We start from the raw sequence: 17,907 nt of genomic DNA on the forward strand, positions 1-17,907 counted from the left end.
TAGAAATGCTGAATAGTTTGCTAATTGTTTTATTGCATTTGGAGAGGAATTTGCCTCAGTTTCCAGCTATAGAAATGCACTAAGCTGCTTCAGGGCTTATACTTCTTTTTGTGTTTAACATCCTCGTATTCACACGTTATAATGTGAGGCTAGTCCCACACGTAGCGCTCTTTGCTTCTGTTGGCCGGTTTTCATGCAGTCTTAATGTAGTGTGTCCTAACAGATGTTATTAACCCATTAGCGAGCGTGCTACATCCTTTTCTAAAACTCTACCTGTGACCTGACTATGCACCCCCCCCCTGCACAAGCCTCTGGGAGTGAGTCTGTGGCCTGGGAACCGATCCATTTCTGCATTTGGGGGGGGAGATGCTGTGCTCCGCAATAAGAATAGATTGAATTGATGCATTGCATTTCAAGAGCCTCTAAGCGCTCGCCAGTGAAGGGGCCAGGCCGAGGGACTGGGGCTTCATCTTCTAAACGGTCCGGTCCTGCTGCCCCCTTCGATTACGGTGTGTTTTTGTGCGCTGGATAGAAGTGCGCTGTGTGTTAGTGGCAGTTGGAGGCAGTTAGTGCCGTTTGAAGTAGTTGGTGGCAGTTAGAGGGAGTTTGTGGCAGGTGGTCGCGGTTATTGGCAGTTAGTGGCAGTTGGTGGCGCACGGTGATGTTCACAGCAGTGGTGGAGCTGGAAGCTGAGCTTGGGGGCGGTTAGAGCTCTTAGAGGGGTCTGTGATTTGGGCGGATCGACTGGCGCTCACCGGTCGCTGGTGTAAAGGGGCGGATGTGGGGATGAGGCTCCCTATCTGATCGGGGCACTGCAGCGCCAGCCCATAATCCCGCTGGGGCCCGAGTGTTTATGCTGGGGGGAGGAGCCATAGTGTCACCTTTCAGCATCAAGCGCCACATCACTCTATATACAGAGAGGAAATGAAACCCGAAGACTTCCTGTCGCACATGAGGTGTAAGTGTGTGTGTGTGTGTGTGTGCGCAAGCGTGGGAGGGATTGGGGTGGGAGAGTGTGTGTGTGATTTGGAGTGTGTGTGTGTGAGTGGGTGTGTTATTAATGATTCAGGAGGTTAGGTTTCAGGTTTCTCTGGGTTTGAAGGTTCACTACGCGATCAATAACTCCCTCTCAAGGTCAGAGCAATCTCCTCCGCTGCCCCCCCCCCCTTCCTCCATGACTCCATGTCCCAGAATGCTCAGCTTCACCTGTTACTCAGGTGAGAGGAGCGTGGTCAAGCAGGGACGCCTCAGCAGTATGTCTGGGAAGCAGGAATGATCTAATGATGCGTTTTCCTCATCCCCAAGCATTTACACGTATGTCAGAGGTCAAAGGTCAGAGAGGCAGGAGTTCTTCCTGAAAGGGGTGGAATATTCGGGACGAGCCCAGTGACCCCTGACTGTGCTCGTACGCCCCCCCATGTGCATTCTGTAGCGCCAGGCAAGGGTGTGGAGGGGTTTGGGATGCTCTGCAGCTGCGTCGCATTTCTCTCTGAATTTGTCTGAATTAAAAATGAGGTCAGCCTCCCTAACCCAGCCTGGGTTAAATCATCCGGTTTCTGTTCAGGGTCCTAAAACGCGCTCTCGACTGCAGGGCTCTCACTTCAGCAGATCAAGCACGAAAACCCGTGGAGCAGGGTTAGCTTCTGTGGCTAAACCCTGTTATTCCCCTTACTAACTCCCACTAATACAGCCTAACCCCAAACCTGTCTCTCACCTGTGTGCTCACAGGTGTCGCTCCATAGTTAAAGGCATGGCTGTAGAATCACAGTATCACAGCTCAAATTCCTCTCAAACAGCCATCTCCCCATGACCCCACCCCTTCCCACACCCATCTCTGTTACCCCTCCCCTTCCACACCCATCTCCCAGTGACCCCACCTCTTCCACACCCATCTCTGTGACCCCCCTTCCACACCCATCTCCCAGTGACCCTGCCCCTTCCCACACCATCTATGTGACCCCACCCCTTACCACACCCATCTATGTGACCCCGCCCCCTTCCACACCCATTGTACATTTCTCTCCTGCTTATTATTTATGTTTTTTCCTTTGTCTGATTTCCATGTTTTTTGCTCCTTATTATTTGGTTTTGTTTTGTTTGTCTCCTTCAGGGTTTGTTTTATTTCATAACGGTCCAGCCGAGGTGCTGGTGACCTCACAGCCATCGAACCCGGGGCCAGAGACACGGTGACCCCTCCCTGAGTGGGGGCGCATACAGGAGGGAGAGGCAGAGAGGGGGACACTTTCTACTGTACTGTGAAAATTTGCTTACAATGAAAAGAGAGAGAGATATGCTAACAAAATATAATAAACATCCCCACCCCAGTTCCTTAAAACCCAGTTCCTTGAGACTGATCCAGCTGCACAGACACTCTGCAGCCCCCACAGCTGAGCTGCGCAGTCACTCTGCAGCCCCCCAGCTGAGCTGCGCAGTCACTCTGCAGCCCACCAGCTGAGCTGCGCAGTTGCTGCACTGGAGGAGTATACTGCATGTGCAGCTGGAACAGGCTGACTGCTGACCAGAGGAGGCACCAAACTGGCTCACGGATCCCTCTATGGGCAACGATACAGCAGCTGTGAGCTGCCCTGCTGTATGAGCTGCCCCTAGCTGCCCTGCTGTATGAGCTGCCCTCAGCTGCCCTGCAGTATGAGCTGCCCCACTGACCTGCATTGAACTCTGGGAGTTATCACCAGCCTCCACTGCTTTTGCTTCCTCTGTAATGTGTAGTCATGCCAATAAAAACATGTTTGAACTGAAGTAAACAGAGAGAAAATAGGAGTAGTTATGAAGTTATGAAGCATTGTAAAGCAGTTATGTAGTGGTCATGGAGTATTATAAAACAGGTAAGAATCCCACGGAGGAACTCCAACTAATCAGGGAGAGATATGGTGGAGACCATCCAAACAATAAGGAGAGATATGATGGAGAACTCCAACCAATCAGGAGAGATGTAGCGGAGAACTCAAGCCAATCGGGAGAGATATGGTGAAGAACTGGAGGAGTATCCAATTAGGGAAGAGAAATGTAGTAGAACTCCAGCCAATAAGGGTAGAGGTATGTTGGAGAGGAGGACAGCTCTCCGTGTGCTGTGTGTAGATTAATAATTTAGGGCACAGAGACAGGACAGCATTAACCCACTTCCTCGTCTGAGTATGTTCTGTGCTCAGGGGAATGGGTGGGGCAGGGCAGCTAGGGAGTTCCATACATGGGGAGCTGGGGCAGTTTGTACAAGAAATGGGAAAAATGTCTTTCGACAGCATCTGTCTTTCTCTCACACGCATTCTCATGCACACGTACACACAGGAGCCGAGTAGAAGGATGTCAGGAGCTGGAGGAGCAGAGTGTGGAGCAAGATCTCCTAATCCACATGACTGCCTCCACCCTAATCCCCATTACTACCGCTGCTGCTCCACCCTAATCCCCATTACAACCGCTGCTGCTCCCCCCAATCCCCATTACTACCGCCGCTGCTCCCCCTTAATCCCCATTACAACCGCTGCTGCTCCACCCTAATCCCCATTACTACCGCTGCTGCTCCCCCCAATCCCCATTACTACTGCTGCTGCTCCCCCTTAATCCCCATTACTACCGCTGCTGCTCCACCCTAATCCCCATTACTACCGCTGCTGCTCCACCCTAATCCCCATTACTACCGCTGCTGCTCCCCCCAATCCCCATTACTACTGCTGCTGCTCCCCCCAATCCCCATTACTACTGCTGCTGCTCCCCCCTAATCCCCATTACTACCGCTGCTGCTCCACCCTAATCCTCATTACTACCGCTGCTGCTCCACCCTAATCCCCATTACTACCGCTGCTGCTCCACCCTAATCCCCATTACTAATGCTGCTGCTCCACCCTAATCCCCATTACTACTGCTGCTGCTCCACCCCAATCCCCATTACTACTGCTGCTGCTGCTCCACCCTAATCCCCATTACTACCGCTGCTGCTCCACCCTAATCCCCATTACTACCGCTGCTGCTCCCCCCAATCCCCATTACTACCGCTGCTGCTCCACCCTAATCCCCATCACTACCGCTGCTGCTCCACCCTAATCCCCATTACTACCGCTGCTGCTCCACCCTAGGAGAGAATGTGTGTGTGTGAGTCTGTTTTTTTGTCGATTTCCTTTTCACTGCTTATCTTTTATGTTTTTGTTTTCAAATTGTCAAACAACAAGTTATTCTTATTTTTAAAGGTTTATCGATGAAAATATAATCTGGTCATTAGATTGTTCAAATGCGCATGTACGTGCACACACACACACACACACACACACACAGAACTGCGCAGTTCAGGGCAGCTTCGTGGTGGGGGATTCATATTTCACTGTCTGAAAATATTTCATTGAGGACATTTCAGGGTCACCATGGAGACGGTTTCATCTTGTGACTTTAGATATTTTGTGTTCTTTCAGTATGATCTTCACAGTTATGGACATATTCCTTTAACTGGTAGTTGTGTGTAATTTTCAATCTTTAATATTAATTCATTTTATGATAAAAAAACAAAGTTTTTAGGAAATAAAAGTTATATGCATCTCACTGAATGTAAATGCTAATATGTATTTTTATACTGTTTTCTGGAAAGTCTTTTTGATAACATTTTTTCATATTAATATAAATTTTGCTACAGTCAGGATGTACACATCCCCAGATAAAGGACACGTGCATTTGCATTGTAAATATCTTCTGTGGACTGGAATGTAATGCATATGCATAGGAATGTGCTCTAACCACACGGTCACTATAGCAAGTTTAAAGTGTTAATCCAGCTTTGGTGAGGAAAACCTGGTTTTAACGGTGTGTGTGCCTTGTAGACTGACCTGTATAGGTGTAATAAAAGCAATAAAGAAGAGGTGCTTAATGACTGTGTTTTGGTTCTTTGTGGAGTTAGAAAGCCCAAAGATGAACCAGAAAACAGTAGATGCAGTGATTTTCTGTTTCGCTGCTGTAGAGTGCAGTGTGATACAGGACAGGGCAGTAGAGTGCAGTGTGATACAGGGCAGTGGAGTGCAGTGTGATACAGGGCAGAGCAGTAGAGTGCAGTGTGATACAGGGCAGTGGAGTGCAGTGTGATACAGGGCAGGGCAGTAGAGTGCAGTGTGATACAGGGCAGTACAGTGCAGTGTGATACAGGGCAGGGCAGTACAGTGCAGTGTGATACAGGGCAGGGCAGTACAGTGCAGTGTGATACAGGGCAGTAGAGTGCAGTGTGATACAGGGCAGGGCAGTAGAGTTCAGTGTGATACATTCTTGTAATTTATTATGAAAAATAAAGCTACTGTTATCAACTTATACGCCGCTACTTATTTCAAACAATGAGTGATCCAAATAATTGAAATGAACATATTTTGTGTAACTTTAAATTACAGGAAGTCGTGATGCACTGGTATCTGAAACTCTGCTGTAATTGTGTATTTTTTGGTGGGGATAAAATTCCCTTTTAAGTGATCCGGAGTGACTTGACTCCATGGCAACACATTAGCAGGATTGAGTGGCAGTAATGGCCACCAATAAGATTGTCACAGCAGAGAGTGCATGACCTCCTGAAAGCCAGGGGTGTAAACCTGTCAATCAAACGGTGTTCCTCTGACCATGCCCCTTCCAAATGGCAACACACACACTGAACACAGAAGCAAATGGAACGAAACACACCTATTAGGCATGCGTGCATGTGTTAATGTGGGTGTGTATTTCTGTGTGTGCATGCGAGTGTTGGTGTGCCTGTGTGTGTGTGTTAGTGTTTGTGTGTATGTGTGAATGGGCGTTTCTAAGTGTTGGATTTCCTTCTGCTGTTCAGTGGTAGTTGTCCTGGAACCCCTCTGATGTTGGGGTTCAAAGGTCATTTAGCTCTGGACTCTTTGCAGGAAACGTTTCTCAGTGCCTCCACTACAGCCAAGGTGACTCCTACCTGCATAACCATCATGTGAGAATCAGAATCTATTTGATTAAAAATAGAGAATGGCCTCTATTTTTACACGGGGCCTCTGATATTGGCTGGGAATTCTATCTGCAGATTGCGGGCCGGGATGGGACAGGCACCGAGTCCAGTTCTGGGGGGGGGGTGGGGGGTGGGGATGGGGGGGGGGGGGGGGTACAGTTCTGCTGCGTAATTGAAATCCTATCAGGATGTGGATCGGGTTGCCTGCCTCCCCCCCCCCCCCCACACACACTGTCCTGTTCTGGTTTGTTCCTCTTCAGGAGATCAATAGATCACATCCCCCCTCCCTTGCTGTTGATGCACGGGTCGGTTAACGCGGGGGGGGGGGGGGGGGGGGGGGGGTTCTGTTCCACCCGATGGGGTGCACCTGTGTGGACGGGGCTCTGCTGTTCTCTCTGTAAAGCCCTGTCAGCCTGTAGTAACCGAAAAGAGCTCCACTTCTCAGTCTGATGCCATGTTAGTTAACATCGGTGGGTTATAGCACTGTGCTGCAGTTTAACCCTGTGTTAATGCACTGTGCTGTAGTTTAACCCTGTGTTAATGCACTGTGCTGTAGTTTAACCCTGTGTTAATGCACTGTGCTGTAGTTTAACCCTGTGTTAATGCACTGCTCTGTAGTGTAACCCAGTGTTAATGCACTGCTCTGTAGTTTAACCCTGTGTTAATGCACTGCACTGCAGTTTAACCCTGTGTTAATGCGCTGATGTTTTGCAGTATGTATAAGCGTAACTATGCATAAATTCTGTATAATAGTATATTGTTTTTGGCAGTTTAATGATATGTAATATTTTTTGCCGTTTAACAGGTATGACTGTCCATAAATACTGTATCTCAGTACTGATATCAGTGTGTTGGTAATGAGTGGCCATATATTAGTGAAAAGACTAATCCCATAGGAAAGGAGTCACTAATCCCGTATCAAAGGAAGCAGGATCAGTTTGATAAGACCCTCATTCAGCACAGGTGTGTTTACATGTCACTAACATGTGACACTAATGCGTGATACTAATATGTGTCACTAAAGTGTGTCACTAAAGTGTGTCATCAAAGTGCGTCACTAATGTGTGACACGAATATGTCACAAAAGTGTATCATTAACATGTGTCACTAAAGTGTGTCACTAATGTGTGACACAAATATGTCACAAAAGTGTATCATTAACATGTGCCACTAAGGAGTGTCATCAGAATGTGTCACTAAAGAGTGTCATTGACATGTGTCACTAAAGTATGACTCTAACATAATGCAGCTTTGAGCTTCTCATGGTCTTGCACACCTTGCCCTCGCAGACAGAGTTACCAGCCAATCACAGCCAGGAAATGATCCCTGGAAATGACCAATCGCAGTCAATCCTCCTCCCCATTCCCCCTGCAGACAATTGAATCGATACCAAGTGACGTGCAGTCATCGCTCTCGTTCACTTGAGCAGCGATAAGCAATTACCTGCCCCCAGCACGGCTCCCCGCGCGGAGACGGTGACACTGCGCCCTGCAGCTCTTAACGCACTTTATAACGATCACGGCGGTCGCGACCCCGAGCCTGCAGGTGACCAGTTCACCCGGAGATTCACTGACAGCCGTGCACCAAACCCCCCCCCCCCCCCCCACTCTGCTGTGTAATGAATAGAGCTGTGTGTGCATGCCTGTGTGCGTGTGTGTGCGTGTGCGTGCGTGTGTGTGCATGCCTGTGTGAGTGCGTGTGTGTGAGAGTGTGTGTGTTTGTGCATGCGTGCATGTGCGTGCATGCCTGTGTGAGTGCGTGCGTGCGTGTGTGTGCGTGTGCGTGTATTTGTATGTGTGTTTGTGCGTGCGTGTCTGTATGTGCAGCTGCACAAGAACTTATGACCACACACTGACCCACGGTTGTTAGAGAATCTGCACCTCACGTTGCCGTGGCCTGACTGTGCACTCGGTCTGCGACGGTGTGCTTCACATTTGCGAATATTTCATAGTTTCCTGATGATGAACAGCGTATTGACTGATAATCTCATTCTGTCAAAGAACACCCTGCGTTAACAGGATTTCAACGGAACAGCAAATCGTTTTCTGGGATTAAATATATACGTTGTTTATTACGACGTGAAAGAGGGTATTTTTCAAAGATGAGACAGATTCCGCAAAAAAAAAAAAACACCTTAGTGTGTTACGACTTCTTTACAGTGCAAGTCTCTTGCAGTATGAGCTCTGTACAGTGTAAACTCCTCACAGTGTGAACTCCGTACAGTGTTAATGCTTTAGAGTGTAAACTCCATACAGTGTTAATGCTTTAGAGTGTAAACTCCTCACAGTGTAAATGCTTTAGAGTGTAAGCTCCTCACAGTGTAAATGCTTTAGAGTGTAAACTCCTCACAGTGTAAATGCTTTAGAGTGTAAGCTCCTCACAGTGTAAATGCTTTAGAGTGTAAACTCCTCACAGTGTAAATGCATTAGAGTGTGAACTCCTCACTGTGTCAACGCCAGGGCTGTGTTAAGATGGAAGCCAGATGCTGGCCTCAGTTAACAGTTTTATCTGATAGTTTCAGAAAATGAGATTAGTATGTCCTTTGTGTCCGAGACAATCCATAACAGCGTATGGGCACAGAGGCACGGTAAATATACATCACACATAATTATCTCATCTACAGTAAGGGAGAAACACCCCCCCCCCCCCCCTAACGGGGCCCCAATGTGCACCCCTCTCTTCAGGAAGAGGGTCACTGTCAGGATGCCAAGAGCCAGGCTGTGTGTGGTCAGGGGCGTGGCTATCACACATTCAGCATCATCAACATTTCTGAAGGAATTCTGGACACATTAAGCTCTGAAGCAGCTCTTGTGCGTGTTGCATGATGGTCACAGCACCTGTCTGTTTACGTGTCTCCCTAACTATACTGTAAAATGCCTTTAGGGCATTAGGGCATAGTGTGTTAGGGCAAGTCTACATTGCTCTCTCCTGGGCACTTCAGATTACACTGAATCTGAGCACTCTCCATATCCGTCTGTGCATCGCGCGTGTCAGATTCGCTCAGTGTTAAGTCCGCTGACTGCAGTGCAGCGGGTGTCCAGTGGACAGAGTCCGGTGATGGTCTGTTGGAGTTATTTTGCGTGCGAGTTATGTCACGGCTGGGTTGCCTGCCAGGACGAGAGGAGAGAGAGAGAGAGAGAGACAGAGAGAGTGACTGTGTGTGAGAGAGAGAGAGGGGGGGGAGAGGGGGTGAGAGAGAGAAAGAGGGAGAGAGACAGAGAGAGGGAGAGAGAGAGAAGGAGGGAGACAGAGTGAGAGAGAGGGAGAGAGAGAGAGACAATCCCGCTGTTGTGTCATCACTGCCCCTGTGGCTCTCCCTCAGCTCCTTCAGGATCCTCTCAGTTCCTGTTTCTCTCTACATTCCATCCTCTCTGCGTTTTAATAGGTCTGGGATTTCGAGAAAAAAAATAAACAGTGACATCAAAGAGAGCACTGTTAGGCCAGTCTGTGTGTGTGTGTGTGTGTGTGTGTGAATGTGTCTAGCACTGCTCTGATACAGGTCTCTGATCAGTATGATGACTGCTCTGATACAGGTCTCTGATCAGTAATGATGACTGCTCTGATACAGGTCTCTGATCAGTAATGATGACTGCTCTGATACAGGTCTCTGATCAGTAATGATGACTGCTCTGATACAGGTCTCTGATCAGTAATGATGACTGCTCTGATACAGGTCTCTGATCAGTAATGATGACTGCTCTGATACAGGTCTCTGATCAGTAATGATGACTGCTCTGATACAGGTCTCTGATCAGTAATGATGACTGCTCTGATACAGGTCTCTGATCAGTAATGATGACTGCTCTGATACAGGTCTCTGATCAGTAATGATGACTGCTCTGATACAGGTCTCTGATCGGTAATGATGACTGCTCTGATACAGGTCTCTGATCGGTAATGATGACTGCTCTGATACAGGTCTCTGATCAGTAATGATGACTGCTCTGATACAGGTCTCTGATCAGTAATGATGACTGCTCTGATACAGGTCTCTGATCAGTAATGATGACTGCTCTGATACAGGTCTCTGATCAGTAATGATGACTGCTCTGATACAGGTCTCTGATCAGTAATGATGCCTGCTCTGTTTCAGGTCCCTGATCAGTAATGATGACTGCTCTGTTTCAGGTCCTTCCTCAGTCATCAGTAATGACGACGACTCTGCGAGTCCCCTGCACCACGTCTCCAATGGCAGCAATACGCCCTCGTCCTCAGAGATGGGCCCAGACGCCGTCATCATCGGCATGACCAAAATCCCCGTCATAGAGAACCCGCAATACTTCCGCAGCACCGGCAGCATGCTGAAGTCCGACACCTGTAAGTACAGCTGTGAGTATAGCTGTGAGCACACCTGTTTGTACACCTTTGAGTATATCTGTGAATACACCTGTGAGCACACCTGTAAGTACACCTGTGAGTATAGCTGTAAGCACACCTGTAAGTACACCTGTCTGTACAGCTGTGAGCGCAATAGTTTGGGTGGGAATTCCAGAGGGAACTTGTTTCACGGTGTTAAACCGTAGTGATCAGGAATGATGTGGGATGTGATCAGGATGTGGTCAGGAATGCTGTGGAATGTGATCAGGATGTGGTCAGGAATGCTGTGGAATGTGATCAGGTTGTGGTTAGGAATGCTGTGGGATGTGATCAGGTTGTGGTTAGGAATGATGTGGGTTGTGATCAGGAATGATGTGGGGGTGTGATCAGGATGTGGTTAGGAATGTGATCGGGATGTGGTTAGGAATGATGTGGGGTGATCAGGGCATTGTCAGGGATGCTGTGAGATTAGAAATCCTTGAATTCACTGCATTTTCTGTTCTAAGAGCAGAGATCTTGCTCCAAGCTTGGAGACGCCATCTTAGCTGCAGCACCTATTCTTGCGTGACGGTTACCATAGTGACGATGACATTGCCTTTTTGCTGAAGAGAGACGGCACATGCTGTGCTCTCCCTACGCATACTGCTAGATTACTGTGGCTGTGATAGGGGGCTCTGTGTGCGTGTGTGTGTGCGTGTGTGTGTGCATGTGTGTGTGTGCGTGTTAGTGAGCGAGCATGTGTGTGTGTGTGTGCGCGCATGTGTGTGAGCAGGCATGTGTGTGTGTGCGCGCGCGTGAACATCTGTGTGTGGGCACATGTGAGTGAGCAGGTGTGTGAGTGAGCATGTGTGTGTGTGTGTGTGTGGGCACATGTGAGTGAGCACGTTTTTGTGTGTGTGTGCACGTGTGTGTGCATGTGCGTGTGAGTGAGCGAGCACGTTTGAGAACCACAGCACAGCACACCACTGAAGTCCTCATGCAGTACACTGGACTTAGAGGGACATTTTGCAAGATTACTACAGAAGTACATTCTTAATGTTATGGTGCAAGATTGTGTAGTAAAGTCGTGTTTAAGCTGCTCTATAGGACATTGGAGGTGGTGTTCAGGCTTGTATTTAACTGCTTTAGATCATATTGTCTTGCCTGTGTTAGGGGCTTGTGGTTAACTGTGCTTTAGGTCATATTTTGAGGTCCTGTTCTTCGTCATCGTGGGTCATCGGGTGGCCAATCTGTTCTATTTCTGCTTCCTGATGTTGGCTCCAGTTCATTTTCAAAGACAGTAAACCTGATATAGTTTTAAATTTGATATAGTTTAAAAAAAAAATCAATACATTTGAAGGGGGAGAGAACAGATTTGCAGAGGATGGCGGTTAATCTATGAACCAGTTAACATAACGACAAAGAGCCAGTAAAGCAGTGCAGGAATTGTGTGTGTGTGTGAGTCTGTGTTACAGTTGTGTAGGGCGTGTAATAGTTGTGCTACAGTAGTGTGCTGTGTGTAACAGTGGTGTTACAGAAGAGCAGTGAAAGAGTTGTGTAGCGTGTGTATGCTGTATGTGAAGCGCTGTGTGTGAGTCTGTGTTACAGTTGTGTAGGGCGTGTAATAGTTGTCCTACAGCAGTGTGCTGTGTGTAACAGTGGTGTTACAGAAGAGCAGTGAAAGAGTTGTGTAGCGTGTGTATGCTGTATGTGAAGCGCTGTGTGTGAGTCTGTGTTACAGTTGTGTAGGGCGTGTAATAGTTGTGCTACAGCAGTGTGCTGTGTGTAACAGTGGTGTTACAGACGAGCAGTGAAAGAGTTGTGCAGCGTGTGTATGCTGTATGTGAAGCGCTGTGTTGGGTCGTTTGCCCGGTCACCCTCAACTCAGGTCCCCCAGCGCTCATGCAGCTCATAATGGAGAATCTCTAAAGATTAAATGATTAAATGAAGTTTTTTTTTTTTTTTGTTGGCGCATGTGTTTTTGTTTGAGCTGTCTGCAGCAGATTTCCAGCTCTGTGCAGGGGAAAGCACCTTTCACTACACAGCTTTTATTTAGCATTTACAACCAGGATGTGAAAATATCAGATATTTAGGAGAGCCCAATTTTATCACCTTCCTCTGTGTCTGTGTGTGTGTGTGTGTTGCGTGTGTAAGTGCGCGTTTGTGTCGTATGTGTGTGTGTGTGTGTGTGTGTGTGTGTGTGTGTACGTGCGCGTTTGTGTTGTATGTGTGTGTGTGAGTGTGTAAGTGCGCGTTTGTGTTATACGTGTGTGTGTGTGTGTATGTGTGTGCATCGACAGAAGATAAAGTGTGTCAGTAAATGAAGTTGTCAGGGCTGGAGTGATGGGAATGGGGTAATATTTTAAAAACAAATCAATTATTTCCATTAGGCAGAAGACTGCTTTTAAGTGGTCAATCCTCATTACAAACAGACATCCCCTCTGGTATAAACATGGCGGTGTGTGACTGCTGGAATATTCCGCTCCCCAGCGTCGGTGTGAGGGAGCAGACGTGTTCTCCCTCTGTGCTCACCACAGGGGAAGCGTTGGACTCTTTCTCTGTCAGATCTGCTAGCACGTTTGTGGAAATGATTCAACTCTTCAGACAGACACTTTGACAACAGCTCATAAAGTACATAAACAGAGAGCACAATAATGGTGAGAAAGGTGTGGGTAATGGGATTGTGAGTAATGGTGAGCGAGTTGTGGGTAAGGGGATTGTGGGTAATGATGGAGGTGTGGGTAGGGGGATTGTGGATAATGAGGGAGTTGTGGATAAGGTAGTTGTGGGTAAGGGGTTTGTGGTTAATGATGGAGGATTGTGAGTAATGGAGGCGTGGGTAATGATGGAGTTGTGGGTAATGTGGGAGCTGTGGGTAAGGGGATTGTGGGTAATGATGGAGCTGTGGGTAAGGGGATTGTGGGTAATGTAGTAGTTGTGGCTAATGTGGGAGTTGTGGGTAGGGGGATTGTGGGTAATGTGGGAGCTGTGGATAGGGGGATTGTGGGTAATGTGCGAGTTGTGAGTAAGGGGATTTTGGGCATTGGGACGATGCTGCTGCAGGCAGTCCCTGGTGGCTGTGCTGAGGTTTGTAACTGCTCCATTAAACAGGCTGGGGTGTGAGGAGGATACCGGCTATCTACTGGGGAAGGGGACTCTCAGCCTCTAATATCGGGGGGGGTGGGGGCTTGGAGGGAGTTACTCTCAGTCTCTAATATAGGAGGAGGGGGGGGGGTTACTCTCAGTCTCTAATATCAGGTTGTTTCTTGTTTCTCAGTCACTTACTGCTGATGGATTCTGCACTCAGTAATGCGATAGCCTGACTGGTCATTTCTTAATTACATCAGAAATAAAGCCCAACTGTTTCTGTCAGGCCAGGTTTGTAAGAACAGCAGCGTACTGATGTGTGTCTCCGAGCCGTGGAGCTTGCAGCTGTATCAGAGCCTCCCCCAGCCCAGATAATACTCTACACACCAGATACTACACACTGCACTACAACCCAGATACTATATACTACACCGCAGATAATACACACTACACCCCAGATACTACACTACACACCAGATACTACACACTGCACTACAACCCAGATACTATATACTACTCTGCAGATAATACACACTACACCCCAGATACTACACTATACCCCAGATACTACACTACACACCAGATACTACACTACACCCCCCAGATACTACACATTACACTACAACCCAGATACTATATACTACACCGCAGATAATACACACTGCACTACACACCAGATACTACACTACAAACCCCAGGTACTACACATTACACTACACACCAGATAGTACACTACACCCTAGATACTCAACTCCAGCGTTTTTTCTGTACCCTCTGCTTCTTAACTGAAGGAGGTTTCCGGTTAGCATCAGGAGGAGCTGTAGTTTCCTGTATCACAGTACGGAGCATCCACTAGTACTGCAGTGTACCTGGCCGTGCCCCTTAATGCAGTTTTAGTAGACGCATCAAACTGTAATATTGGCATCTAATGGGTCTAAAGGATCTGGCTGGGTCTAAAGTGGGTGTTGCCAGTGGACAGTGTTTGGCATTATGGGAGACAGGAAGTGTTTAGGATTTTAGGGAGTGTTCAGCACGGGTGGAGGGATCTACGGGATATGTTAGAGACTCGGTCTTCCCTGCTCCATCTCTATCAGACCAAATTTCAGGCCTTTCCGGTTTCTATGGCTACGGTAGGCCTGTCGTAAAGCAAAAAGATAACCGCCTCAGGGCTACAGCGTTAGTGTTGCATTCGTTGCAGTGTTAGTGTTGAATTGCCATAGTAATGGTGTCACCTTATTACAGTGTTAGTGTTGAATTGCCGTAGTAATGGTGTCACCTTATTACAGTGTTAGTGTTGAATTGCCATAGTAATGGTGTCACCTTATTACAGTGTTAGTGTTGAATTGCCATAGTAATGGTGTCACCTTATTACAGTGTTAGTGTTGAATTGCCATAGTAATGGTGTCACCTTATTACAGTGTTAGTGTTGAATTGCCATAGTAATGGGGTCACCTTATTACAGTGTTAGTGTTGAATTGCCATAGTAATGGGGTCACCTTATTACAGTGTTAGTGTTGAATTGCCATAGTAATGGTGTCACCTTATTACAGTGTTAGTGTTAAGTTACAGGAGTTCAGGCCCATGGTGGCAAAGCGTATGCGAGTACCGCTGGGTTACTTTGCGACGTTTTTTGCGATATTCTGAGCATAACAGCGGGGCAAGGAACAGGAGACCCGTTTCGCTGGGCTAGACTGCTGCAGCGCTCCAGCCAGTGTGTTTCCTGTCTGCTCTCGACTGGAATCAGTTTCCGAAACGAGACCGAGAAGAAAGGAGCGATGGAGGAGGAGAGGGAGGAGCAGAGGGACGATTTAACATTTTTCTCATCAAAATCAATCGCTGATATTCAGGCCTGCCTTTAATATTGAGCGTGCTTTATGTCTGAAACTGGTTTCTGGCCCTGGACTGGTTTTCCCACGTGATTTCCCTGTTCGTGCGTGTATGACCGCGTGCAGGGGAACACGTGGGGGAACTGTCCGTGCTTTCCTGTGCTGACAGACCTTCACGGCCCCCCTCTGATGCGAGGCAGGCTCACCTCTTCCTGTAATAACCGTTAAACTCCCTCTCTCACGCTGTTTCTCTCTTTCCCCCCTCTGTTTGTCTCTCTCTCTGTTCTTCCCCGTCTCTCTCTTTCTCCCCATGTCTCAATCTCTCTCACTCAACATGTCTATCTCTCCCTCTCTCTCCCTCTGTCCCTATGTCTCTCTCTCCCTCTCTCTCACTCAACATGTCTCTCTGTCCCCATGTCTCTCTCTCCCTCTCTCTCATTCAACATGTCTCTCTCTCGCCCAGTTGTCCAGCACATTAAGAGGCATAACATCATGCTGAAGCGTGAGCTGGGGGAGGGGGCGTTTGGGAAGGTCTTCCTGGCCGAGTGCTACAACCTGACCCCCGAGCAGGAGAAGATCCTGGTGGCCGTGAAGGTACAGTATACGCACTCACGCACTCACACACTCACACACTCACACACTCACACACTCACACACTCACACACTCATACACACACACACACACACATGCGCACGCACTCACACACACACACACACGAGCACAACTGCTGGTGGCACTTAACAGGGCTGTATAAATGTGTCTAATGGTGGGACAGGGAGAACATGTGAATTGCACAGCGTATTAATGTTACATCAGCATAAATTAATTATTCATTCATTTTCCCGAAAGGGTAATTTCCCACAAACAGTTGATTGAACTGTATTTTCATATTCCCGGGTGGAAGCCTGTGCATTTCTTTAAAAACTTAAGGAGCCACATAGTGGTGAGGAGAGAGGAAGGTCTTTGATTTTAACACTACAGACAGTAGTTACAGTCACTAACGCATTACGGACTGTCATACAGTCACAAACACACACTACAGACTGGACTACAGTCACAAACACACACTACAGACTGTATTAAAGTCACAAACACACACTACAGACTGTGTTACAGTCACAAACACACACTACAGACTGGACTACAGTCACAAACACACTACAGACTGTGTTACAGTCACAAACACACACTACAGGATATGCTGCAGTCACAGACATACTACTGGCTGTACTGCAATCACAAACACAGACTAGATTACAGTCACAAGTACACAATACGGACTATATCTCAGACACAAACACACACTACAGGTAAAACTAGCTAAGGTAAATATCTCTTTCGGCTTGGAGAAAAGTTAGTCTGCATCAGATTTGTCAAATGAAAATGTTTTCATAAGATTCAAGTGGGGATTTGTTTGAGTGAAACATAAAGAGGGTTCTAGAAACAGTTGAGCATGTGTAATTAATTAATGCAAGAGGATGTTTTCACACTGACATTTGAAGTTCAGAACTTAAATATTTATCTTCGGTCTGTATTAGATTTGTTCATTCTTCACGGAGCATGTCCTTTAAAATATAATAAAATATAATATCTGCCGTTTCCTGGCCGGAGTCAGGCTGACCTACATCCAGCTCACCCCCAGTGACCTTGGTATGTGCAATCTAGCCAGACAGAGGCCTTGTTCTCCGGTTTATATTGACACAGGAAGTCTTTGTACAGTAAAAATAATCACGGCTGACCACCTAAGGGAAAGTATGCAAGTTCTCAGTTCACAACCGTAATGCACGCATAACCAATCATAACCCCCTGTGAGCACAAGCTTCCCCTCAGTGTTCATGCATTTTTCTCTCTCCTTAAAACACTCTTTATTTTTCTTGGTATTGTGTGTTGTAGGATTGTTAAAATATGTGGAAACCCTTTGTTCAATTTTATTGCAGCCAATGTTTTGAGCAGAATAAAGTCAAAACAACATAGAACCAGCACAACAAACATGCACGTGAGCGATATTGTGTGAAAAATACCGAGCGGACGACAAGCGCAGATATTTTACACCTAAAGATACCCAAGTGAAAAACGCCCTTGTGGTTCATGTATTCAGTTCAGTTTCATAAAAGTCAGTTACGGAGCTTTGCACTGAGTGACTCCGACTCAGACAGCTATACGTTGCTTTAATGTTAACCGATGCTAACGCCGTCTTCTTTCCTATTGCCGTTTGAAACCATTTCTACCATAACACTATGTACTAGAATACACGCACAGATACGCACACGTCAGACGTTGGGCAGTTTCAGGTGGTCGGTTTTCGTGATTAAAGGAAGGCTTTGGGGGGATAAATTTATGGTTGCTGGTCGGGTCTGGGGATTGGTCTGTTATGAGAGTAGCGATAAATAGAGCAATCGATTGGGAGAATTGACAATGGTCGGTTACTGCAGGCGCCCAGTTCTCAAAAGCAGAGCCTTGGGTAATTTTTACTGTACGTTACCAAGTAATTGTAGCTTTTTAGTTGTTTATTGTTCGTTTTTTGTTGTTTTTTTTAAATCACTGGGGATTCTTGCCTTGGGGTTAGATTTAATAAATTCCCTGGCTGAATGTAAAAATAAGGGAATATGTTACTTAATTTTTAAGGGCTATTTATTTATTTAAAGTTTTTTTCATTAGAGTTGACTGATTAAAAATAATTAAGCCTCCAGCCACCAGACTGGGATAATGATTCAGTGGACACTGTGATGGTGAAGTTGCCATGGAGAAAGGGT

At 47.0% G+C, this 17,907-nt stretch overlaps 1 protein-coding gene across 2 annotated transcripts in view; it reads left to right on the forward strand.

Annotated features, from left to right (window-relative positions):
• ntrk2a (neurotrophic tyrosine kinase, receptor, type 2a) overlaps positions 1 to 17,907 on the forward strand; it is a 37,821-nt gene that overhangs the window by 11,109 nt on the left and 8,805 nt on the right. Inside the window, exons 14-15 of one of the 2 annotated variants that reach the window (XM_035379786.1) lie at positions 10,073 to 10,273; positions 15,617 to 15,747. In XM_035379786.1, coding sequence (XP_035235677.1) covers positions 10,073 to 10,273; positions 15,617 to 15,747 — 332 coding nt within the window. The remainder of the gene's footprint in view (positions 1 to 10,072; positions 10,274 to 15,616; positions 15,748 to 17,907) is intronic. The other variant, XM_035379787.1, reaches the window with a different exon arrangement.

This window comes from Anguilla anguilla, chromosome 10 (genome assembly GCF_013347855.1).
Source record: "Anguilla anguilla isolate fAngAng1 chromosome 10, fAngAng1.pri, whole genome shotgun sequence".
Lineage (NCBI taxonomy): Eukaryota > Metazoa > Chordata > Actinopteri > Anguilliformes > Anguillidae > Anguilla > Anguilla anguilla.